A 26,562-nucleotide genomic window follows, 5' to 3' on the forward strand; every position below is an offset into this window, starting at 1 on the left:
CCTGTACCTCTGAGAAGTATATGCCGAACAGGAGGGGTCCTAGAACTGAGCCCTGGGGGATGCCACTTGTAACCGGTTTAGAGCCAGACCTAGCTCCCGCAACTCTTACCATGTGGGTTCTGTCCGTGAGCCAGTTGGCAACCCATCTTGTGATGTAGGGGTTTATGTTCAGACTGGTGAGCTTGTCTATAATACCAGAATGGGGAATGGTGTCAAAGGCCTTTGTGAGGTCTAGGTAGGCTGTGTGTACCACCTTTCCCTCATCTACAGCCTTGGTAACTGTCTCAAAGAAGTCCGCCAGGTTTAGGAGGCATGATCTGTCCTTAACAAAGCTGAACTGGGTAGGGTCCAGTGTTTGGATGTTCCCAATTTCTCTGTTAATGAGTTCCATGATGATGCGCTCCATAGCCTTGCAGACCAACAAGTCAGGCTTATAGGGTGATAGTTCCCATTGTTTGTTGTGGCTCCACCTTTGTGGAGCAGAATAACTGTTGCTGTGTGCCATTCTATGAGTATGTAACCTGCGGAGAGACTGAGTTTGAACAGTGTGTTAGGTGAGGGGTTAGTTCATCTTTGAGCTCATGTAGGACGCAGCCTGGGACACCATCCAGTCCCATTGATGCTGTGTTTTAGTCTTTGGAGAGGGCTGTTTTAACCTGAGTGTCTGTGGTTTCAGGAGCTCTATATTCTTCTGGTATGGTTATGGGCCCTTTTGGGAGTGAGTGAGGGGTGAAGTTTGCACTGAACCTGTCTACCACGATGTTGGCAATATCGGTCGGTTCAGTGTATTTTGTACCATTCTGCACTAACTCCAAGCAGATCTGAGGACTGCCACTTAGATTCTTGACATAGCTAAAGAATGCTTTGTGGTTATCTTTGGATTCTTTGGCAATTTTTCTTTTGAAACTCGCCTTGGATGATTTTATGAGGGATCGTAGTTTCTTGCTGATACTGATCAGGGATGTCTTCCCTTCTTGGGCTTTTACTCTTTTCTGTACCAGTTTCCTTCTTCTATTGTATAGCTTGTTAATGGCAGGGGTCCACCAGACTGGTTTCCTTTTCTTGCAGGAGTGCCAACTTACTATTGCCTACACCATTATACACCAACCTGACAACTGGCCTACCCTTAAAAAATTAGTTCAGTCTTACTCAACCAGTTGAACCCTATGGTCATCCAACAAGCTTTTACTAAAAGTCACTAAAGCCAACAATAGTTTCAGACTCTATGTCCTCTAACCAAATTGCAAAAACCTGGAATTCCATACCCCAGCATATACTCAACACTACTGACTCTTGTAACTTCAAACTACTTGTCAAGGATCATCTAACCAATAAGAGGCTGTGCTCCTGTACTATCCCAGGATGATCTAGCCTTGCTCTGACCCCCTCACCCAAACCAAATACTCTCTTCACACTCCTCTTTTATGGATATTCCAGCTGGACGTCCAGTTGCTGAATGCTGTCTCCTGCTAAACTTACCTTGGTGTATCGCTGTCTCCTAGAACACTTATAACCAATATCATATTTGTCTAGGTGGCATATTTATTGTCCTTATTTACGTCTTCATTTGAGTCTTGTATAAAAATGGAACTGAATAACCTGTGTTGTGATCTGTTATGTTTGTGTTTGTACAATTTCTACTTGTGTTGAAACAGTTTAGGCTATGTTGTTACCCAACATACTATATATACGCACAACTTCTACTTGTGACTTTGTAAACTGTAATGGACTTTTCTCCCCAGCCTGCCTCTGAAAATGGGCTTCTGGCCCAGTCAGACTTTCCCGGTAAATAAATGTAAAATAAATAAATATATCAACTAATACATAAAAATACTAAACAATTAAAAATAATTGAATAGATAGCCTAACTCAATGTGAATTTATAATGCTATACCTATTATCCTGAATAACATCATTGCCGGCTCCCTAGATTTGTCCAGATTTCAAAGCTAAACTACTATTGATAGAGACTTTCTCGTTAATACCTGGGTACTCTGTAGCATTCAATTTCAACTGCCATACCAACTCTTTCTTGTAGATAAAGAATATATTTTAAAGCCATCCATTGGTCAAGATTTATCTTGAACAAGGCCAGCAGGTGTCTCTGTTGAAGGATTCATGGCATTGTTTAGAACTGGCTAAGGTGGGTTATAATGAAACAATAATTTTTTGTGACTATGGACAATAAAGATTTGATTTTAGTGATACCACATGATGAAGGACTAGAATGGTTCCAGGAGGCTTTATACATAGGGACTAATATGAATCAAGAACAAGTTAATTTTGTGGTTGAAATGATGGAAATTATTTCTAAAAAACAACTGTGTATATTTTGAAGGGATTATTATAGGCAAAAAAGAGGGGTGGCCATAGTGACAGTAGCTGCTCCCATAATCTTGGTGAAGGTTCTTCACCAAGCTTATGGGAGCAGCTACTGGGTATGCAGGTCTAATCTAGACTGTGTCATATAAACAATGTCTCTTAATGATAACATAGGGGAGGGTCGAGGGAATGGTAATGAATGCTGCCATGGTAGGGGAGGGTAGAGGGAATGGCACTGAGTGCTGCGATGGTGGGGTGGGGGGTTCGAGGGAATAGCACTAAGTGTTGCCATGTTAGGGGAGGGATTAGGGAATGGCACTGAGTGCTGCCATGCCAGCTTGACATTGATTTGCTCTGATGGAGTAACATATTTGATGCTATGGAAGTGCTTGGCACTGACTGGCCAATTCTCTGACACTGTGACCTTAACTGTGAGGTTGTTTTATGAGATGTTGATATCCATCTTGATGAGTTTTGGAGGAATCTACATCCTTGTATGCTGAACCTTCCTGGCTCACCCTTTTATACATGGCTGACATCACCTGACGTTTGTCCCACTCAACTAAGTCTGTGATGTGCATCCGATATGTCTTCACAAGTGTGTTGATACAGGCTGATATGGATGTTGTGTAAGCAACCATGCTCTGCAGTTAGGTTATATTGGCATTGCTTCTGGCCCTTACATTTCCATGAACTGGTGAATGCCTTCATAAGTTCCTTGGCAACATTCTTACTGTCACTACTTGACAGGAGCCTGTGCTTGAACAATATCCTGACACATTTTTGCTATGTAGACAATGCCTTATGTGTCTTGGGATCCATCTGTGGCTGATGCCTTCATACGGCACCTCTGTGGACAGGCTACATGGTGGGAATTTTAACCTCTGTTAAGGTCTTGTCCTCTTTCAGAGGTCCCACATGTATATATGACAGACTGGTGGAATTTTGTTGGGATTTAAACAATTCTGTTAAAGGTGTGTGCCACTGGTGCAGTACTTGTGACTCTGCCTCACCTATTCAGAAGCCATCAACCTGCTTGGGAAGGCGGTGGCTTGTCAGTACACATTGCACTGTGTGCCAGTAACCCCTGTCTGTTCCATGAGAATGAGAGTAATTACATAATAAATGACAGACAAATGTCTGCACAACAGTCCATCATTGATGGTGTATTAGTTGCCATACCTGTGCACCATTGACAAGTACTTTACTATAGTATGCTGTATCTGATCCATAATGGCCTGCACATTTATTAGCACAGGTTAAAGGGAGGGAAATCCAGATGCATCATGTGACACTTCTGACTGGTTTTGTTGCACTGGCAATCCTGAAGTACCTGGTGGAGAGACCCCGAAACAGACACGTAGTAATGCATTCTACAAGCAAATAAGTTAATTGTCACAGTGTCCAAAGTACTACATGATACTACTGACCTGCTCCAACACCTGTGTGCACATAATGTGGGCGTATCAAATCATCAGTAACTATACTATCTTGAATAGAACCTATACCATCATCCTTATCATCATAATTATCATTGCAAAGGGATATCAAATACTCCTTATCAGATGTCAGGCTATGCACATTGGAAGAACCCCCAACAGTGGTGCTACAAGCAATTGCATTCAAGCTTGCTTTACTTCTAGCATGAGATACTACATCATCAAATGTCATCCTACGGTTCGATAAGGTACAGTTTCTTCCTGCAAAGGCTTTTATGCCTGCCAGCACTTTGTGCCATACTTTATCACATTCTGCCTGTCTAGGATCCCATTTTTCAAACAGGTATTTACCCAAGGTCTTAGGTACATCAATGAGCATGGGGTTCTCCTGTGTATTGTTCCCTGCTACTGCAACATGTTCACCTTATGCATTACTAGCTGTGGAAATGCCTTGCATTAAGTTAAACATGATCTGTACCTCACCCTGCTTGACTGTTTCTAACACTGCTATGTGACTCTGTTCAGTGGTGTGTGTGTGTGTGTGTGTGTGTGTGTGTGTGTGTGTGTGTGTGTGTGTGTGTGTGTGTGTGTGTGTGTGTGTGTGTTTCCCTGCTTATATTGAGCTGTACATTCCTATACCTTAGCAACTATATGGCATGTGTGACTTTATTGCTTGATGTTATATGATGGGGGAGATTGAGTATGTGGCTTTCAGGAAGTCTGATGTTGTGTTCCATTGCATTCATTCATGCAAGATGGTCCTGCGCACTGCTACCAACTGGCAGTAACACTGACAAAAATGAAATGCTGCAATAAAAAGAGAACTTCACAGGTGCTTATTGTGAAATTGCTGAGTGAATGGCAGGTGCTTATTTTGAAACTGTTGAGTGAATGGCAGGTTTTAGTAGTAGTAAGATAATCTCTCACCAGTACTGTAGATGCACTTTCTGCTCTGTCCTAACTGTGAAGAAATATTCTGATTATGTTCACTGTGTCACACCTTTAATTTTTTATATATTTTTTTGGTTTTACTTTGGATTTCCAAAGATCTTCACAGAAACAAGGTAACCAGCAGCATACAAAATGGGGACTATTGTCACATCTTTGTTGACTTCCAGGGAAGGCAGCTTAACCACCTTGCTCAGTGGTTGGAAGAAGCTGAACAGCAGTGCTCAGACTCATTCACTAAGCATGCTTTTCCTTGGCTCTCAGTAATACAAATCAGTAGAAATAAGATGGGCATCTTTCTATGGTGCTGCTGCTATCCTGACAGCTTTGCACTATGGCTCTGTTGAATATTTAGCTGAATTGCCACTGTGTAATGCAATGGCAATTACCATACAGATCATAGTAAATGTTAATTTACTGTAAAGTTTAATGTATTTTTTCCTATTTATACAAATGATGGTCATTACTTTACTCAGCACCTCTCAGCACTGAACCCCTTGTGCATGGGAAGCAGGCATAAATAGAGCTACACCGGTGGCAATGCACGTGCCCCAGATATAAAGTGGGTACCACAGTAAAAACAACAAATGAAGGACAGAGCAAAATTAGAAAAGTTCTACAAAATCATGGACAGCTGAGAGGTATGGCTTCCAGCATGCATCTCAACTTGCTCAAGAATTCTGGACATTGTGACAGTGCCATGGCATAAAAGAATAAAGCCCTATGTATGGCCCAAGTGAACACAGATTGATTAGCAGCTCAGATAGCTACGCTGCTGGCAGGGAGGGATGGGTGTGCCTATCCAGGGGGTTAGGCACTCCCTGAAGGAAGGAATGGTCTGTAGAGATAAGTAGACCTTGGATGGGACAGGCAAATGCAGAAGAAGGAGTGGAGATGAGGGTAGGTCATCAAATAAAAAATTCTCTTGGCAGAACAGTCACTGGCATGACCCCTGAGGTTGCCCTCATTATCAATGTCAGTTGGAGAAAGTCTGGGGGGGTGGAAGGAGGAGATGGTTGTACTGAATGGGGGACTGGAATGATCAAAAAGTATAAAGCAAAAAATGGGTAAAAAAGAATTTTGTAAATAGCCAAAAACAATGGGGTACAAAGACTCAAAATCAGGGACAATTTTTAATGGATCTATGTTAAAACAACGAATGGAAGAAATTGTGAACGCTCCGTTGAGCAAAAACTCATATACTCGAAATTGTTATTGTGAGATTGCGGTACAGTGAAGATCGGAAAATTTGCTCTTTCCTCACTGTAGTGCGATCTTGGAGTTGGAATATATTTTTTAGGGGTGGGGATTGGGATGGGTGGGGGGTGGCTGCGCAGCCCCCCATAGCGATTTTTGAGGAGGAGATAACTGTAACTGAGTATGAGAAACATTCCTCATTTTGAATATTTAAAAGTTTGTGTTCCATACTGTTCCACTGAAGAGGTCTGTCACAGTTTCATTGTGATTTCATTAACAAGTAGCCATGACAAATAACACTATCCTATCAAAGCAACTTGTTTTAATAACCATGAAGAAACTACTATTAACCATGCTGCGAATTTGCTAGTTGACGCTGTTTGCAAACATTCTTGTATGTAACAAGCAATCAGTGGAGGAAAGAAAATGGAAGGGTGAGGCTGATGACATTAAAGTGATCATTGCTGTGACTTGGCAGAAGGTGGGGACAGAGGTTAGTGTCTGAAAGTCCCAATATGAAGTAGGTTACTGTGTTCTGAAATTCTTTCCCCTTTTCTGATACAAAACCAGAGACCTATGTGGAGAATTAAAGGTTACTTACCCAGAGTTTATTTGTAGGTGTTCCTTCATGTGAGGTTTTGGCAATTTTGTTTCGGTCTTGTGGGATTTGATATTGTGACTTTTTGGTCTTATCAGGTAGACCCTTATTTATAATTCTCATACTTACTTTACTGGGCTTTCTGTGAAGCACTAGTTGAAAAGTTTATTTTAAGGGGCAGAGTGGTCTGTAACTTGTTATTTTTTATAATGATGGTGAATTTTGATAACCAAGTGCTTTACAGAACCAGAAGGTTTGGCATAATCACTACTTACCTGTAATTAGCTGAGTACCTAAAGCTGTAATTGTACTTAAGTATCTTATTCTTTATGTGGGCAAGTACATATGAGTGCCAACCAGACATAGAGTTACTTATAGTGTTGCCTAACAGCCTAATGATGAGGTAACTCTAGATCATCCTGCTCAGGGAATTAGTGGCCCTGCCAGCTAAACCACTGCAGTGGTGGTTCCAAGACAGGACCTTTTCAGCAACAGTAGCACTGTAACGTGGCCACAGCTGAGAATGTGGAGGCTTCACTACTTTTGATAATAATGTCATTGCTAAGGCAACAACAGCTGGTGTATAATGTTAGAATATATGATACCACTTAGCAAGTGCATACTGATTATTTATACTTAACAAATGTTTAAGTGGAAAAGCCTGTCAGACAGGAAATTATTTTTGATTCTCCTAGGAGAATTCTGTTCAGCATACTAGAAACAACAAGCAAAATTAATAACCACTACCCCCATGATAATACTAAGCAGAGCTTCTAAACATATGTAACACATTTCTTAAGTGTTTTTATGCGAAAAGTATGAAATGAAGAACTTACATATTGGTATCCTTCCTCATTCTTGTCATATATTAACTAGGGCAAAATATTCTTAATAACCAGGTATGACAATACATTCATCTGTTTATACTGGGCATTCTGTGTCTTTCAATCAGTTTTATTTTGCTGTCTCACTTTTCATTATTCTGTTGTAAGAACTATTTTGCATAACTAGTTATAAAGCAAAATAATAAAAATATGAAAAGTTTGCAGCTAGCCCATTTTCAATAATAATATTACCCTTCAGGGTGGGCATTAATGGGGAATACTACATATTCTAGAGGCAGTGGATCTTCCCTTCTTTAAAGTCAAGCGGCAGAATGCCTCTGGCTAGTTTGGTAGACCCCAATAGCATCCCATCTTGCTAGATGTTACCATTTATTTATTATGGGTTTTAGGGGGTAGGCATGATTTTACTGCATGAAGTACATGATATAAGAGGCTACAGTTTAAGTCAGTTTAGATACAGTGGAAAGAGCAAATCTTTCACTGAATTTTTCCAATGCTAATAACCAAATATTGGCAAAATTAATCTTATCTGCCTTCAAATTGACAAATGTAGGATAATCAGTAAAATATATTCATTACATTGTCACATTATAAGTGAAAACATGAAGTTTTAACTTATAACCATTTTCTAATAAATACATGCTTTTCATGAAAAATACTTATTGTACAATTGCATGTCTACTTGGTAGTTCCATAATATACATTACCTTTTGACATGACTCTATGAACTCTTCTCTGGTTACTACTCCATCTTTGTTTCGGTCCATTTTCTGAAAATAAAAAAAAACTGTATTTCAGCATCTAAAACAAAAAAAAAAGCATTTGTAGCTAAATTTCATAACACAGAAGCAACACTCTTGTGCCACACGGCCAAGGTTTATTAGCAATTAAACCGTAATCATAGTACGGGCAAGTGACATGAGTGTCCATAAATGTCTGTATCTGATGTAAAAACTTATTGTCCCCACAAAACATTTAACTTTAGTTTGAAAGCCTCTAGAGTTTTATACTTCTTTAATATGTGTTGAAGAATGTTTAATAGTTTCACACCGCTTGCTGAACAAGTTAGATGCAATGATGCTACATTTATATGTTTTTAATAATCTATTGCTTCCATGCAGAACTGAAAGTCTAAACCCTAAGCATTCAAGGAGAAACTCGTAGCTATTGGCTTTATATGTTAAGATCTCCCTTAACTTTCTGTAAGGCAGGGAATATAACTTTAATAATTTAAGTCATTCCTCACATGTTAAGATGCTGAGCTCATAAACCATTTAAATCTTCTTTGTGTTTTTCCCCATTAACCATTTTGTGTTCCATCTGGAAGGTGACCAGACTAGGCAACTGCTTTTAATCTTGGATCCCATAATACTTGTGAATTAGAGTTAATGTATCTTCTGATACTGCTATAATATTTTAGGACCCATTGGTATAAATTATTTATGCACATGTTGAGTGTTAGATTTTCATGAAAAGAAATGCCAAATCATTGCGTGTTGAAACCTTTTCATTAATTTGATAACTAATAAAATATCGGTTCATAATCATATTGTTGTCAAAATGCAGAATTTGTTTGCAACATTTATCTTCATGTTGTTATTTTATACTCAGTCTGATAAATCAGTCTGCTCTAAGATGTTAATATCCTTGCTGTTCACAATGATTTTGTCAAGTTTAATGTTATCTGCATACAAACTGAAAAATACCTTCTCAAATTTTAAACTAGCAAAACACTAGCTAACTAGATAAGATACAAAGATGGAGTCTTGAGACATCCCTTGATTTAATGTGCACCAGTTTGAATAGAAACCCCTTCAAAGTCTACCCCTCATTACTGATTTTGGAGCCAAATTACCAGAGATGATTCAAAATCTAACTTTTCAAGCGTTGATAACAGCATTTTATGGTAAGTAACATCAACAGCTTGAAAGAACTCCATCCATAATACACTGACTTGTAGTTTTTCTACACCTATATTAACATTGTTGCAAATATTTAAATTACAAGTGGCTATTATTCTAAAAGGTGCAAATGGATGTTGTGCAGAGTTTACTAGTCCTAACTCTTTCACTTGGTTTTGTAGCCTCCATAGCAATAGCTGTTTCATATTTTTTTCAAGTAAATGAAATCAGACTTATTGGGCAACAGATTTCCACAAAGTACCTATCACTTTTGTTCTTGTAAATGACTTTAATGATATCTTCTTTTCTTCTTCTTTCGGCTTTTCCCGGTTAGGGGTCGCCACAGCGGATCATCTGTCCACTCATGATTGGCAGTGGAGTTTTATGGTGTTGAGTTGCCAGCCCGGCGTCCAACCTTCCACAGAAGGCACACACATGCACACACTCACACCTAGGGCCAATTTAGTGTCCAATCCACCTACTGCATGTCTTTGGGATGTGGGAGGAAACCGGAGCACCTGGAGGAAACCCACGCGACCACAGGGAGGACATGCAGACTCCATACAGAAGGCACCCCAACCGAGAATCAAACCAGAGAACCTCTTGCTGTGAGGTGGCAACGCTAACTGCTGCACCAACGTGGCCGCCCAAATGACTTTACTGATATATTTCCTACAAGTGTCAGACAAAAAAATTGTCATGGAAACTGTTCTTGAAATGTGTGCTAAAGCCTTATCTGTTATGTCAGCCAGTTCTTTCAAGTCAATGATTGTTAAAATATGTCTAATTTTTTGAAGTTTACAGACTTATTAATATTGTTAATATTTAATGGGTAAATTGGGGTTACAGCTTTCAGAGGAGGCAGCTGTTTCTTTCTTTTTTAAACAACTATGATTTTTTTTTCTTATTCATCCACATCATTTTACCATTATGCAGTAAGGCTGATGAAAGGTCCCCCTTGATCTTCTTTATTTGGCATAGCTAAAGAAGGATTTTTATTGTTTAATCATTTTCTTCCCATTCTGAATTCTTTCTTAGATTTTTTTTCTTCCTTGTTTGATGTTTACCTAGCTTGTATAACTCCATGTATTTTCTATTATCTTCATTGCTTTTATGTGTGATAACTCTGTGAGACGGGGGAACATATTTTTGAGAGGTAATCTCCAGCTTGTCTTGGTAAACTAAACAACTTTTTTATACTTTACATTGCCTGATGTAATGAGATTAAAAATGTTTGTTAATTTTCATGGGTAAACTGCACAATTTCCAGGAATTAAAATAAATGCAAGTGGTGTTATTTCCCTCTGTGAACAATTCTATTTAAAGAAGTTGTTTTTAAGTGTCTCAACATTTCCATTTTTTTGCTTGGTGAGTTCATCAGCAATCCCCTAAGTGACATTTTAGGTACCACATGTTTTATATAGCACCATATTGTAAGTATAACTGGAAATGTGTATACTTGGAAATGAGTACAAAAGAATGCATCTGTAACAGTGATTGGCTTCACTTGATAATACTGAAAAGCTTTGCTGGTCTCTATGGTGTCTGTGACAATGAGCTCAAATGTAGTTCCTTATTTTCGCAGGAAATCTACCCAATATCCAGGATGCCTTTCTAGTTCAATAAATTTACTCTTTCCTTAGAAAATGAACCTAGCCATATTATATTAGATGACTGGGGCAAAGTACAATGTATTTAAATTACGAGTACAGATATTTATCACATAATAAACACCTTCCATGCCATTTAAGACAAAATTAGCATCCTGGCAGTTAAAGGTCATACCCCACTAAAACATGCAATTATTATATTAAAAAACAAGTAAATATAAATAAAATGAGCAAAACTGACTCATAAAACACACACCTACAAAAGTATCTAGGTCTTGTTTTAAGAAGTGTATTAGTTCCAAAAACATATTCATAAGCAAAATGGTTTTATCATGCCTTATTGCCTGAGACCAGTGTTTACATATATAGAGTGCTAAAACTCAGCTATCAGAAATGACTTTATTATTTTAGATGCTGCTTTTAAGCAAACCTCTCCAGAAAGTATATTTATGCTCTATGAGAATCATTTCAGACATTATTTCTGAGTAAGTGGGACCAGAAAACATATTTGTGTTCTTTGAGGCATGATGTCGCAGCTTTTGTTGCAGGTTTAGATAAGAAGGCACTGTTTTGCTTTGCCTGTTGTTATGGAATTTTGCTTAACCAGGAGATAATAGTTGAGCTTTGTATGTAAAGTTTGTAGTGTGAACAAAAGACAGAGTATAATTACACAGACTGCCATTGTGCTTCTAACCTTGGGTATAACAAGTGCTGTGTGAAGGAAAAAATTACTACATGTGAAATCATGGGAAATTTGCCCAGAGTTTCAGAACATTCTGAAATGTAACTGTCTGAACTGAGATGATTGCAGGATGTTGCTCTCAGATTTAAAATTTGAATTAGGATTGGAAGAATATTTCAAAAGGTACCACCTAAGCCAAGATTTTGTTGAGTTTTGAGTTAGTCTTCATAGTCCACCATGTTATATTTGCCTTAGTGTAGCCACAGTAGCTCTCATTTCTATTCTGGACTTAATAAATTATTACCACTGCACTGTATTGCATTTCCGAAATTTAACCTTGCAACTAAATTTGTATTTAACATTCATATACTGTTTTTGCTGTTTATTCCTGTATAGGGTCTAATGACCAGATAGACTACCTAGATAATAAATTAATAAACAAATACATGAAAAAACAGAAATTGTGGCTTCAACTAAGATGCACTACTATAACCCACCACCACAAATTCTCTAATTCAGAAAAAAAAGATAGGTTTCCTTGGAATAAGTCTCATGTTATCTGGCAGATAATAGAAATAATGAACAATGCCTAGTGATTTCAAACCATCCATAAAAATAATGAACAGTCTTTTTTGACAAGGACAAAAAGGAAGCTCACAAGTAAAAAGAAACACTTGCACTTTGAAGTTTAACCAGTTGCTTTCTTCTAAAAGACAAAAACATCAGCAGCCAGGAGCATGACCACAACTTTTACTTATTAAATCCATAGTACATTTAGAAATTTTGTCCCAGTGATTCAAACTTCATCAGAATAAATTAAGGTAAAATAACTCAAGATGACTGTAATGAACAAATTAATTTTAGTTGGGGGTAATTGTACTGTTATAACAAATAATGAAGGGGATTTTAAAATCTACAACTACTCATCTTTCACTGTTGAGTCAGACTTAATGGAATCGCTTGCAAAGGCCTTACATTTGTTCCTGCACATAGGGCCGATTTAGCAAGGACTATCTTGGACCTTAAACTGTTTGAACGGAAACTGAATTTAGCAGTTTTAATGGGTAATAGAAACATTAATAATACTAATTTTAAAATACCAAGTGTTTACAATCCCCCCACTACACCCAACACTGTTGTCTTTTGAACATATTTGTAAACTAGATTTTCAGGCTATGGCTAACAATTTTGACAAGCTTGAGCTAAAAAAGAATAATAATTTTGACAGGGCAGAGTGGAATGCTTTAAATAATTTGTGAATGTCTTTGGTGAGGGTGATGAAACCTGACAAAGAGGGTGGGCTGGTTTTCATGGACTTTTATGATTATGTGTTTAGAATGAAACAGATTTTGCAAACTGATACCTATCAACAGATTTATATAATGAAATTAACACAGAATACCAACATATTAAATTATATATTAATGATCTGTTTATTGAAGCAAATATTGATGTGAACTTATTTAATTTTTTGACTATGCCAGCTCCAATAACTCCAATAATGTCTGGTATCCTGAAAGTCCATAAAGACTTAGAAGACCCACTCATGAGACCCATTGTAGATGGTAGGAACTCTATAACTTACCCATGTGCTAAAGTAGTCAACACCATTCTGAAGAAATATATAACTTCTGAACACCAAATATATAAAGATTTGTGGACATTTCTAAGTAAAATTAATAACTTACAATTTAATGCTGACTATAATTTTTTAAGTGTTGACATGAAAGCTCTTTACACATCAATTCCACACATGGAGAGTATCGAATGTGTCTTGTATATGTTGAGGCAGAAAGGTACACCCCCTACAGATATTTCTCTGGTAGAAGAACTCTTATCATACTCACAAATAATTTTATTATTTTTGATAATGAATACTATTTACAAAAGATGGTGTCGCAATGGGGTTCCCCTGTGGTGCCAGTTTTGCGAACTTAGCAATGGCATACTGGGAGCTTGAATTTGTATTTAAGATTAGTTGAGTATGGTATCAAATATATATTTTTTACTCTGTATTTAGATGATATTTTTACTATTATTAAAGGGGGCCATAAGGTAGCTTCAAAATTAGTCCAATATTTTAACACAACTACAAATGTTTTACAATTTACCTCTAGTTATCACCAGGAGGTGATTTCATATTTGGATGTTGAACTCAGAAAGGATAGATGCCATGGAAGATATGTGGCAAAAACTTTCAGAAAAAGCACTTATTCAAATGCTTTTTTTTACATTTTTTGAGCGCTCACTCATTTTATCAGAAGCCATCAGTTATAAAAGGCCAACTTGTAAGATCGGCAAGAATGGTAACTTTGGATGAGGAATTTATTTTAGAATGTGAAACTTTGGGAGGGATGTTTCGAAGACAGGGTTACCCTGACTCATTATTAGTGAATAAAATTGCTGAGGTGCAGTATAAAAGCAGCATTGGGGTTTATAAACCAATTTTAACTAAAGGGATGATGTTATCTTCAGACATGGAGAAGAATGCAACAACTTTAACACATTGTCCCCTAATAATAACTTTTTTGCAAGTTTTATTACATCGTATGGTTTGGATGCATTGAACCTTAGAAGTATCATTAATAAAAACTGGGGCTTTCTTACTGACAGTATATCTATTATGGCAAAAGTGGGAGATTGCTCGAAATTGATATTTAAAAGGTGACGTAATATAAAAAAATTACTGGAGAACAATGCTCTACATACTTCAAGGCATCCTGGTATGCTTAGATGTGAAATGTGCACATATTGTAAATTTATGGATTTGAGTAGGGCATTTAATATAAATGGAATGAGATTTAACACTGATAGGAGATTTAATAAAATGGTGATATACTTGGCTAGATGGCAGGGATGCCCTGCTTTCTATGTCGGGAAGACAGAAAGAAAGTTCAAAGAATGAGTATATGAACATTTATATAATATTAATAAAGGCAAACTTAAAAATGCCCTAGCAAAACATACTGCATTAAATCAAGTTCATTCTTTTAAATTTTGAGTTATTGATCAGATTGTTTCTGACAATAGGGGCGGACCTAGTGCTTTAAAATTAGAAAAACTAGAATTACTTTGGCAAATTAATTCGAATGCCTACTATTATCCTGGTTTAAAAGATGTTTGTTCTAGATTGTGTTCGTTAAAAATAAAAAGTTTAGTTAGATAAATTATTAAGATAAAATATTACAAGTATTTGATTAATGTTTAATGTTTACCTATTTTAATTAATATACATGTTTCTTTAAATAGGATGGGGAGACGATTCCTATTGCTAGTGAATGTAACACATGACCGAGATGGAGGGATTTTTAAATGCAAAAGTTTTGGTATTATTTTATCTGAGTAAGTTCATATTATTAACTGGACAAAAAGTGATTAATAAATACTTGTTTGGTTTGTTTCTAGGGCTGTCATTATTTTGGATTGGTTCATCAGAATAAATGTTGTAAATGAGACTAACTCTTAAATAACAGTTGACACCTGTCTCTCCTTCAAAATTGAAAACCATTGGGGAACTGTTAAAGATTTAATTATGTGGTCCAAATCTAGGTTCAAAACAAGTACAGAAAAAAAAACCGAACATATAAATCAATCAAAAATATATAGTAAACACCATCCCTTTTTGAATATTAAAAAATCCATATGTACACTTTAAGTAAGTTATATATACTAAAAAACTGCCACTATAGCAATGAAATCCAGGTCGTAGTTAAATGCCATAACTTCACCTCTGTATACATACATCCTTAATTCATTTCAACAATGGACAGCTGCTAAAAAATAAATTGCATATATTGACAAAAATGAAAAATAACAGTAATTTAATGGCCATTAAAATCAAAACAGAAACTTGCACTAACAGGGACAATATATAGTGTTCGTGTTGTAATGATTCATACCTGTAACTAGTACCCATTTGACATGGTATACCAACCCATATCATTGCAATTGTCATAATTTAATATTAAGTGGTTATATGTTGGTTTTAAAAAAGCTGTTTTTAATCTAAGAACACTGCTAATGGAGGCCATATCATTAAGCCCCCAATTAATAAATTAATTTGTTTTTAACTGCCTCTTAATTCCTTCAGTTCCAACCAATCATTGCAAGGACTACCCCTCATGTCTAAGGTAACACTGTCCACTATATAAAATTGGAAACAATGCCCACTCATCAAATTAATATGTTTGAAAAGTGCATTGTGTTCATCTGTTCTTTTCATAACATATAAATGTTGATATATTCTTGATGTTAGTGCTTTCTCTGTCTTTCCAATGTAAAAACAAGGGCAGTTCTGACATTGTGCTACATAGACCACCCCTACACTTGAACAATAGCAACGTTGCATTACCACAGCTTCTCCAAAACCTTCTATACAAAAAGTGGACCCTTCCAGGATATAACTACACTTCTTACAATGTCTCATCCTAACCATCAAGTTCTTGAGACAAATGTCTTTCTTATGCAAAAACAATGGGGAGGAAACCTAGTATTTAAAATTGCTCCTTATTAACTTTGAAAATGTCCCAATTTTTATCAACAACACATCTTATGGCCCCAAGGTCCAATTATGTTTAATAACCATTGCCCCATTATATTTAGACCTGCTGGTCTGTTGATTGTTACTATTAAATACATGGTCATTCTTTCCAAACAGTGGATAAAATATCTCCTGTTGTCGGTTGAGCTTGACATAGTAAATAATGTTTTTTGTAAAACTAGATGGGTACCCCTTTCATAAAAAAAAACAGATTTAATTTGGCACATTCATCCAAAAATATATTGTCCTGGGATACCATTCTTGTGAACCTAACCATTTGTCTCTTGACTAAAGCCTTTTTCAGAAAAATGGGATACCAACTAATAAAATGCAACAGATAGTTTGCCTAGGTAGACTTCCTGTAGATGTTTGATTCCAATCAGTTGACCTGTTTTTCGTGATTACTAAGTCCAAATAATTAATTTTATCAAGCAAATGATTCATGGTAAAACTCAAAAAGTCAGTGGCAGTATTTATATAAATGAAAAATTCCTTAAGCTTATCCAAACTATCACCCCAAAATAACTATGACATCAAAAAATCAGCCATAAAGTGACCAAGAATTGTTGAATGGGGAATTAAAAACAAATTTCTGCTCCCTCTAGGCCATGACTAAATAGCAAAAATGGGGGCACAAGCCACACCAATCTCAATACCTGTTTGCTGTCTAAAAAATGCTCCTTGAAGAAAATAAAGTTGTTGTTCCAAGGCGATTTCCATCAAAAATCTCAAAAACGTAATCATATTGTTATCCAATTGACTATTTTCACACAAAAAAATCACAAAACCATTCTACCCTGTCTCATGGGGAATAACAGAAAATAAATCCTTGATGTTGACAGTGACAAAAATAATGTTATCTCTATAAAGAGCATCCAAGATCTTTGTTACAAATCCCATGAATCCTTATATAAATACTTAATGTTGTTAATCATTCCCTTAAGTTTTAAATCTATAAATTTGGCTATGGTAAAAGTTACAGATGCTTTTAAATCCACAATTGGGCACAAGGGTGGGTTCTCTAAGCTCTTATGCAAAAATAGTGGGAGTTCTTGGGTTGGTGACTCTTAGGTAATCATACTCTTGCTTGGTTTTCCACCCCATAATAAAAACATCATACAACAAACTGTCAATTCATTGGCAGGCAATGTTTCTCTGGTTAATGGAAACTTCCTCATAAGTATCATCAAATAGATTAAACATCTTATCAATGTACTCGTTGGTATTCATCTCAACTGAACCACCACCCTTACCTTGCTTAATGAGTCTAACTTGTCTGTTGTTCACAATCTGATTTAATAAGATCTATTCTTCAAAACTAAAATTCATGTTATGGTGTCCAGTAAAACCAGACTTATGTATTGTTCACAATTCTGTTTTCAAACAAAACTGTCATAGGATGCGTTGTAGGTTGCCCCCATTTTTGCTACTTTAGTCACGGTCTAATGGGAACATAAATTTGTTTTTAGTTCCCCATTCAACAATTTTTGGTCACTTTACGGCTGAGTTTGGATGACATAGTTATTTTTGGGTTGATAGCTTGAATAAGCTTAAGGAATTTTTTACTTTATATCAATACAACCACTGACTTTTTTGAGTTTTACCACGAGTCATTTGCTTGACAAAATTAATTATTTGGACTTAGTAATCACAAAAGATTGCCAGTTTGAATCAAGCATCTACATATAATGTTACTAAAAACCTTTTCTCTAACAGTACCACTGATCAAGACAAAAGGACACAGAATACCACCAGCACTGATCAGGTACAACACTAAACCAGTTCCCTTACCTAATGCTGACCATAACCTGTGAACATACACACACACACACACACACACACACACACACACACACACACACACACACACACACACACACACACACTATAATGTAGACTTGCACATTTTCACAAACACCAACTTTTCAGTCAAACATTCATTTTCTTGCATTTTTCTGCACACCTACACTATATAAAGCATGAATTCAACCAAATGTGATTCTTAAAAATGAGCAGTCACACATTTGTGTTGTTGCTTAATTTTTGTTTTGCATATTTGCATTTTTTACCAAATGAATGACAAATTTCTCACATTTGTATTTTTTACTAGATAATTGACAGTTATATATATAAATATATGTTTATACACACACACACACACACACACACACACACACACACACACACACACACACACACACACACACACACATACACACACACACACATTTATATTTATTGCATTTACCCTTTGCAGAAGAGGGTGGCTGATGTTCACTTATCCAATTAACAAATGAATAAAATTAAAATAAAACAGTATTACTTTACAGAATGTCTGGCTGCATTGTTGCTTTTAGAATGGAATCTCTTCCTTCTCAGTGTCCTACATCTTGGAACAGGAATGAAATGTTTATTAAGATACTTCAGGCTGTTCGAGTGTTTCTTGGGACAGTTTAATTCACACTTCAGTACTGAAGCTTTGCGTGGGTTGCTCCAAGTCAGATGGACTGCAGACTTTAATGACCAATTTTATACTTTATACAATAATCCACCTTATCAAGTTCTAAACAATAAAATACATTGTATCCTAACAGATAAAGAAAAAAAGAAAAAGAAAAGGCACCAAAATAAACTTAAAATGCATTTTATTTTATCTTTGTATGTAGTACTATAAATCATCTGCTTGGGTCAAACCTCAGTAGCTCCTCAGCTGGTATTCTTTCTTAACCCAGCTAAATGATAAAATGTATTGTGTGAGTGGGAATATAATAGCAGGTTTTAAAGCTTACTGATGGTTCTTACCTGGAAGAAGCTCTCCACGTGTTCCTGGGGTGCATCCTCTCTCATGGCAGGGTATGTGCACTTGCCCATCATGTCATAAATGGACTTCATGATATGCATCATTTCCTGCAAACAAAGCAAGAAGCAATGATATATTCCCACATCTGCAGTAGACGAATGAATGTGCCTCTTACTATGGAAAGAAGAAATAAAATTGGACCAAAACTACACCAAAAGCTCCAAAATTAAAAAAAGTTATTTAAACAGTAAAATGTTCCCTAACTGAAGGCAGGTACATTTGACTAGGTTACCTGTTTAGTAGTTGCAGAACTAACATGCATGTTATCAAATAAAATTAAGTTGCAATAGAGAGACATTTTATTAAACAGACAATGACCTGATACATGAGGTATTAATCCTTCATTTTATTTTATCTTACATGACAGTCTCACTTTGAGTGATAACTTAGATCTTTCAGTAGTCACATATCCAGTTTACTGCCATAGCCAGTTATTAATCCTTGAGAAGATACATGTCACTGATGTAACATGATGTGGGGTTAGTTTTTGCTAGGGCATCATCCAGTAGTTTTATGGATTAGGGTTCATTAAGAGCAGTTTCAGGACTCCGCTGAGATTTTAAAACATGAGCATTGTTTGATATTTATTGGAGATAAAAATTAAAATGATTAGAATATCAATCAGATAAAAACAGGGCAGAACAGACCTTCCTACTCCCAGATCCATTGGGTTCCCAGGCATGTCCTAGGTCTGCCCTGGGACTCTTTACAGTGGGCAATGTTTAGCATACTTCTTGCAGGATGTGTCCACACTGCAACCTTAACAGGTGCTCAAATCACCTCAACTATTTCCAACCAGTAGTTCTTCTCTGAGATCCTGCTAGATTACTGATCTGCTTACTGTATCATGAGTGATAAGACTAGTATCAGTGTGAAAGAGCCTAATTTCAGCTACTTGTATGCATGATCACACACTTTCAGTCATTATTAAGAACTAGTGACAATATGTAAGGTTGGAAAACTGACTGATGTACAAACTGAGGGCTCATCACATGACTCAGCTCTTGGATCCCCACTATAGACCAATGCAGTGCCATATGTTCTGCACTGCATTACCCATCAGATGATCAATAACTCAATCCTTCTACCTCACTCATGACTAAGTCCTCGAGATACTTAAAGTCCCCCAATTATGGCAGCTGCTCCCTCTTAGGTACAGATGGCAATCTCCTTTCTTCCAGGTCAGAGACATGATGTTTATATAATTCAGACTTGTTGTTGCTTTAGTTTTTGTCAGCAGCCACTGCATTAGCTAAAGAAATTAATTTTAGTAAACAGGAACAAGTCCAAAGGGAGGTCATAGTGCCAGAACATTATTTTCATGGCTTTTGATCAAGGAGGGGAGAATTTAATTAGTATTTTGCTCCCAAGAGATGGGCAGAAACTATTATTAAGAATTTTAGAGAAGACAAAAGAACAATGAATCAGTAATCATCTGGCTGTACTCAGGGCTATGTAGTTCTGTTCTAAATGAGGAGAGTGGTTGATGAATCTACTTATAGCATTTATTGCTGTTTAAAATTTATTCTGGTGTTTTAGGTAGACTACAGGGAGATTATCAGAATGTCATATTCAAGTTGAGGTATGAGGACATTCTTATCCAGAAATTGTTTAGCCTTTATGTCAAGTGATTGTAGAATCAATAGGTAGCTTTATGCTGAACAATAATTTCTGAAATACTTCAGCTGTTGTGGGTTCTGAATGAAAGAGCAGTATTTAATATTAGGCCAAGATACATGAATTTCTCAAATGATGAAATAGGCTGATTGTTACGGGTGGTTTATGCAAAGGTGGAGGTTTTTGCTTGCTTGTGTTGTGTGCCTAAATATATGGCTGCTGTTTTTGACACAGAGCATGGTAGGTGTTGCTAAACATTTGCAGAGATAACAGAAGAGAAGTCCTTTGGTAGGATAATTTGGACAGATATTGATGTGGGATCACTTCTGTGTAGGAAGATGTCATTGCCATAAACAGTGATGTTAGCTGGAGGGATGCAAGTAGTTATCTGATGTTAGCTGGAGGGATGCACGTAGTTAATCAGCGATAAATAATGAAAATTATGCAGGATCAGATATGGAACTGTAGCATAGAAGCTGCCTGTGTCAGTGCATACATTCCCTTTCTGCACTTTGAAGGATCTGTTAGTTAGCTTTTGAACCAGATGACTGTGTTGGTATGAGTCCTAAAGAGTTTAATTTATTTAGTAAAAGCAAGTGGTCTACACCTTCAAAGTCCTATGAAAACAGCTCCAATTAGCTAGCAATTCCCCACCAAGGAAAATATTTTTTCTGTGACTGTGTATGTGTCTGTTATGGTATTGTGTTTACAATGGCAGTAATGTTGTGAGTCAGTTTGGAGGCTGTATTTGTTAAGATGTTAATAGATCTGTTCATAAAGGAGTTATTCCAATGTCTTGGTGATAAGGCAGAGGATAGACACAGTGGCAGAGGCTGTAGTACTTTTTGGAATAGGAATTATGAAACAGTGCTTAAAATGGGGGAAATTTTGTATGGAGTGATATAAAGGTTGAAGATATGTTTTATTTATTTACTTTATTTTACATTTGTTGATTGGGATAGTCTGACTGGATATATGTCCATTTTCAGTGGAGGCCCGGGAAAAAAAGCTCCAAGATAATTGTACATATTGAATCATTTAGTAAATGCTAGCTACAAGCTAGTTTCAAGCAGGTTACAGCCAAAGCAATACTACATTTAGTACATACTGTACTAACTTATTTTAAAAACACTTTACAAAACATAATATTACATTCAGGTTAAGACACATTAAGCACAGTTATACAAATGACCCTTCCTAAGGCGATATAGTAGAAAAAGTTAGAGGTAGTTGAAGATAAGAAAAAAGTTAGAAGTAGTTGAATGTAAGACACCTAAGTAATAGTGAGGACTCTAGTCTGGATTAGTGCATGGACATAGCCAACAAGTTTTGAAGTACATTTTGAGTTTGTTTTTGAATCAAATTAGTAAGGGTTCTAGGGTCATGTCAGGAGGGAGTAGGTTCCATGTTTTTCCAACAGAGTTGGCAAACAGAGAGTCCCCAGCTGAGCAATTGGATTTGTATGTTTGCACCAGGAGCCTAGTGGATGATCGCAGTGGTCAGGTGCTAGTGAAGGAGCAGATAATGTTTTTTGGTGCAGGAGTATTTTCTGGTTGGTAGAGGACTTTATGTGCCACTATTAGTTGGTTGTACTGCAGTAGGCTAGGCAGTTCAAGCCACCCTAGGTGACTGAGGTTGTGGCAGTGGTGCGTTCGGTAGGCTGTGCCAGTAGCAAATCTAACTATGTGGTTATAGCAGGATTTTAGCTTGTTAAGATCAGTTTTGTTTAAGTTGGAGAAAAGAAGTGAGGTGTAAAGAAGAGTTGATAGTAGATGGGATTGGGCAATTGTAGCTCTAGCAAGTGGGGTAAGGAAAGGTTTGATTCCGTAAAGAGAGACAAGTTTTTTATTAATGGTTTTGATAGTTTGATTGATATGCACTTCAAACTTCAGGCTGTTATCAACTATGACACCCAGTAGTTTAGTTTGGGCTTCTGGGAAGATAATAGTACCATTGTTAGCTGTTATGTTGAAGGATGGCAAAGGGATCTTACGTGTTGGGGAGCGAAGGAGCAACTTAGTTTTGTTGGGGTTTAGGATTAGACATTGATTTGAGAGCCATTTTTCCACTGTATTGAAGGTATTTTGGGTTAATGTAAATAGAGTTGTTGGTGAGGTAACAGAACAAATCAAGGTGGAGTTATCTGCATATTGAATGCAGGTAGCATCTGGGATGACTGCGTGAAGATCGTTGATAAAGATGGAGAAAAGAAGAGGTCCTAGTATTGAGCCTTGGGGGATTCCTAATGTAATGAGTAGACGGGTTGATAGCTTGTCCTGCCATAGAACAGCTTGTTGGCTGCCCTGCAGGTAGGACTGAAACCATTGAAGAGCATGGTTGTTTAAGGAGAAGGCCTTCAAAGTCTTTAGGAGAATTTTGTGGTCTACCATATCAAAAGCCTTGGATAGGTCTAGAAAGAGTGCTGAGGATAGTTTGTTGTTATTACAGTTGTAGTTAATGATGTTGGAGAAAGAGAGGAGGGTAGAGGTAGTGCTGTGGTGTGGCCTAATGCCGTGCTGAAAGTTGGACAACAACTTGTTCAGTGTGAGGTAGTACATGAGCTGTATGTGTATACACTTCTCCATAACGGCATCTACTTCTCAGAAGTACAGGCCAACATGGGAGGACTTTGGCTGACAAAGTTTGCAGACGACTGCAAACTGGGCCATAGTGGAAAGAATGACACGGATACACTTCAGAAGGGACTCACGGAAACAGATAGCTGGTGCCAGAGCCATGGCCTGAAGGCCTGCGCCAAAAATGTATAGTCACCCTTCGGGAAACAAAAAAACCCAAACTACCATAGGTGGTGGCCATCCACTCAGCAGAGAAGAGGTTATCAGGGACCTGGTTATCAGGTGACAGGGCGTTTCTTTTGACAGTGGCCTTCGCTGACACTCACGGTTAGAAAGTGGTTAGAAAGACCTTCACCATCCGATCATATCCGGGGATCCAGATCTATCCAGAGTGAGGTCATTGTTCCCTCTTCTTTTCACTTATCAGACCAATGATCGATCTCCCCCCCCATCCCCAATATCTCATATCAGCATCTGGAGAGACCTGAGAGAGACCCTCACCAAAATCACCAAGACCAGTCGCATACCGTCCTGCTCAGAGTGACATGTGCCTGATATACAAGGCCACATGTCAAACCCGATTAATGGACATGCTCCACCTCAAAAAACAAATCCACCAAAACCACTAGAACAGCGAGCTTAACTTTTAACCGGGATATAAATAGGACGATAGACGATAGATTTATCATTTGAGACTCAGAGACTGTCCCAATATGCCCAAACAATGAGGCAGTCCATGAGGCAGACTCTGTCTCAGAGAGAGAAATCTGTGTGGATGGGAGATGGTGGAGGAGTTACCGTAATCATCTCTGTGTCACTGCTGGACAGAGGCACAACAAACTAATGGGCACAGTATTTTTCATATATAAGGGTATAGGCAAACAAAAAAAATTTAGGCTTATAAATGCCTTAGGGCAGATAGCCTAGTATAAACCTATGAACCTATGAACCTATAATTTTTGCTAGTGGTGACAGAACAGCTATGGGGCTAAAGTTAGACAGTTCAGTGGAAATGCCCCCTTTATGGAGAGGTATGACATTGGAGATTTTCCATGTAGTGGAGACAGTAGCTTCAGCTCTGTTGATCAAGATTGAGATGGGGTATGCTATGGCGTCAGCAGCCTTTTGCTGATGGTCTGCTGTGAGGAGGTCAGCAGCCAGGGTGGTGGGTTTTAGTTTCTTAATTAGGGCCTGAATAAGTTGAGTAGGAACAGGTAGGAACAGGTTGGAAGGTAAAGTGAGTTAGGGTACTAGGTGTGGCTGTGTTAGGGTTAGAGCCATTGGGAGAGAGTTGGCTGGCTAAAGACTGGATGGTCTCCGTGAAGAAGCTGTTGACATTATTAGCAATGACTATTGGGGGTTTTTGTTGGGAAACTGAGGGGGGTGGAGTGGTGGTATGGCCTGGGTGGAATAGTTTGTTTATTCCTGACCAGAACTTTTGAGGTTTGATATGGTGTTTTTGTAGTAGCTGGTAGTAGAAGTTATTTTTGTCTAAGGTTATGGATTTTTGGTGTCATTCCTTAGTTGTCTGAATTTTAGCTGATCAATTGGAGATTTTGTTTTCTGGTAGGTGGCCCATGCTGCATTTCTAAGTGATATTTTGGTTTTGGTCTCCTTAGATAGCCATGGTGCAATATTGACTTTGGTTCTAATAGAGCAGCTAGGGGCATGGAAGTTAAGGATATTAAGGAATTTGGTGTTAAAGTATGCCACAGCTTTATCTAGGGGGAGATATTTTAGCACTGAACAGTTGCATGCCTTAAGTTAATTTTGAAACTTGGTGAGGATAAAATTCTTGTTCTTTCTTGATGTTCTATAGGAGGGTTGGTAGGAATAGTCTACTTTAAGTTTGATTATATTGGTGAGACAGTGGTCGCTTAGATCATCAGGCAAAGTGTCTGATCTATAGGATTCGAGGTGGGTATTGACGAGTATCCAGTCTAGGGTACTTTTCTTGCTACTGGGTTTTCCTGTCCTGGTGGAGGAGGCTATGGTTTGACTAAAACCATAGAGTTTTATGTGGTTGTGGGAGTTTCACAAGAACAAGTGTTCCAGTCAATGTTGAAATCCCCAAGAACAACTGTTTCTTGGGGATAGTTATTGGATAGCTAATATAAGAAGTCTTCCAAGGTTTCTGACTTCTTCCCTGGGAGAATGTAGACACAGACAATGTTTATATTTTTGTTTTTATTAATTTGTAGTTTTGAGATAAGAATTTCAGCATTATTGAACTGGGGTGGTTGTTGGGTGTCCATGCTGAGAGATAGGGTAGACTTGTAAAGTATAGCTACCCCACTACCCTTTCTATTGGTACAGTCATGTTGAAACATATTCTACCCTGGTGGCAGAACCTCGTGGTGTCTTGGTGGCAGGTTTTAACCACGTTTCAGTTAGGCACAATAAATCTGGGGAATAAACATCTAAGAGGGCATGGAGGTGCTGACTTTTGTTATTTATGCTCCTAATGTTTAGATGGCAGACAGCAGTGAGTTGGGGGTTCTATTTGTTGGAGCTATGATGGTAGAGGATATAGTAGGTGGATTAAGGTCAGCAGGTGGAGATGGACCAGGGTTTGGGTGGATATCACCATCCTTTGTGAAGTTGTAGTGCAGCCTGAGTATGAGTTTTAAGATTTTGAATAATATTTTGTAATAATGTCTAGTTTTAGGAGTAATGCAACTAGGTCTAGTAAGACAACAGTGTTTAGGGGATAGGGAGGTAAGCATGAGGGGAGGTGATCTAGTACTAATAAATGTAGCAATGCTAGGGGCAGGTGGAATTTGGGGGCAAGGTGAGACGCGGAGTGACCCTGAGCATAGCGAGGCCAAGCGTAGCAAGGCTGAACCAAATCACAAAACCATTGTATTCAGAGCATGCAGGTAAGTATATTCTGAAATATGCTTTTTGTTATAGTATACTGCTGGGGTAAATACCAGCAAAAAAACTTACTTTTGGAGGGGTAAGGAGATGTATACAGTCACTATATTTTTATAGAATACTAGCTACTGTTTGCAGCCCAATTTTGGGTGAGTATAGCTAATTAGGCAGTTTATACCTTCTAAGGGGTTCGGGGGCTTATTTGCCAGTGCGAGGACCCAGTGACTCTATTTACAAAGTCATCTATTCATGTACTAGAGGTTTGGAGAGTTTTTTTCACACATGTTAGAAAGAGGGCTGAATGCTGTTGGGATTACAATTGTGTCTATGTGTTTTAGCATATTTGACTGATTTTGTGAGTATCCCTCTGTGAAGGAGAATGAGGGACAGTTTGAGGAACCAGAAGAGTTATTTGTAGCGGTAGTTTGTGTGAGGGATTTAGTGTCAGTACAAGTTAAGGAGGAGGTTAGTTATATCTTGATTAATCTATGAGGCCTGATTAGTAGCTGTGTTCACCGGAGTATTACTAGACACTTAAAATCTTCAGAAT

The 26,562-nt window shown here is 37.6% G+C and overlaps 1 protein-coding gene across 2 annotated transcripts in view; it reads right to left on the reverse strand.

Moving 5' to 3' along the window:
• KCNIP2 (potassium voltage-gated channel interacting protein 2) overlaps window positions 1-26,562 on the reverse strand; it is a 664,190-nt gene that overhangs the window by 44,856 nt on the left and 592,772 nt on the right. For both annotated transcript variants that reach the window (XM_044056265.1, XM_044056264.1), the window contains exons 6-7: window positions 18,885-18,989; window positions 8,057-8,119 (exon numbers count right to left, since the gene is read on the reverse strand). In XM_044056265.1, the coding sequence (XP_043912200.1) occupies window positions 8,057-8,119; window positions 18,885-18,989 (168 nt within the window). The remainder of the gene's footprint in view (window positions 1-8,056; window positions 8,120-18,884; window positions 18,990-26,562) is intronic.

Source organism: Protopterus annectens, chromosome 14.part0 (genome assembly GCF_019279795.1).
Source record: "Protopterus annectens isolate FY-2018-M chromosome 14.part0, PAN1.0, whole genome shotgun sequence".
Classification (NCBI taxonomy): domain Eukaryota; kingdom Metazoa; phylum Chordata; order Ceratodontiformes; family Protopteridae; genus Protopterus; species Protopterus annectens.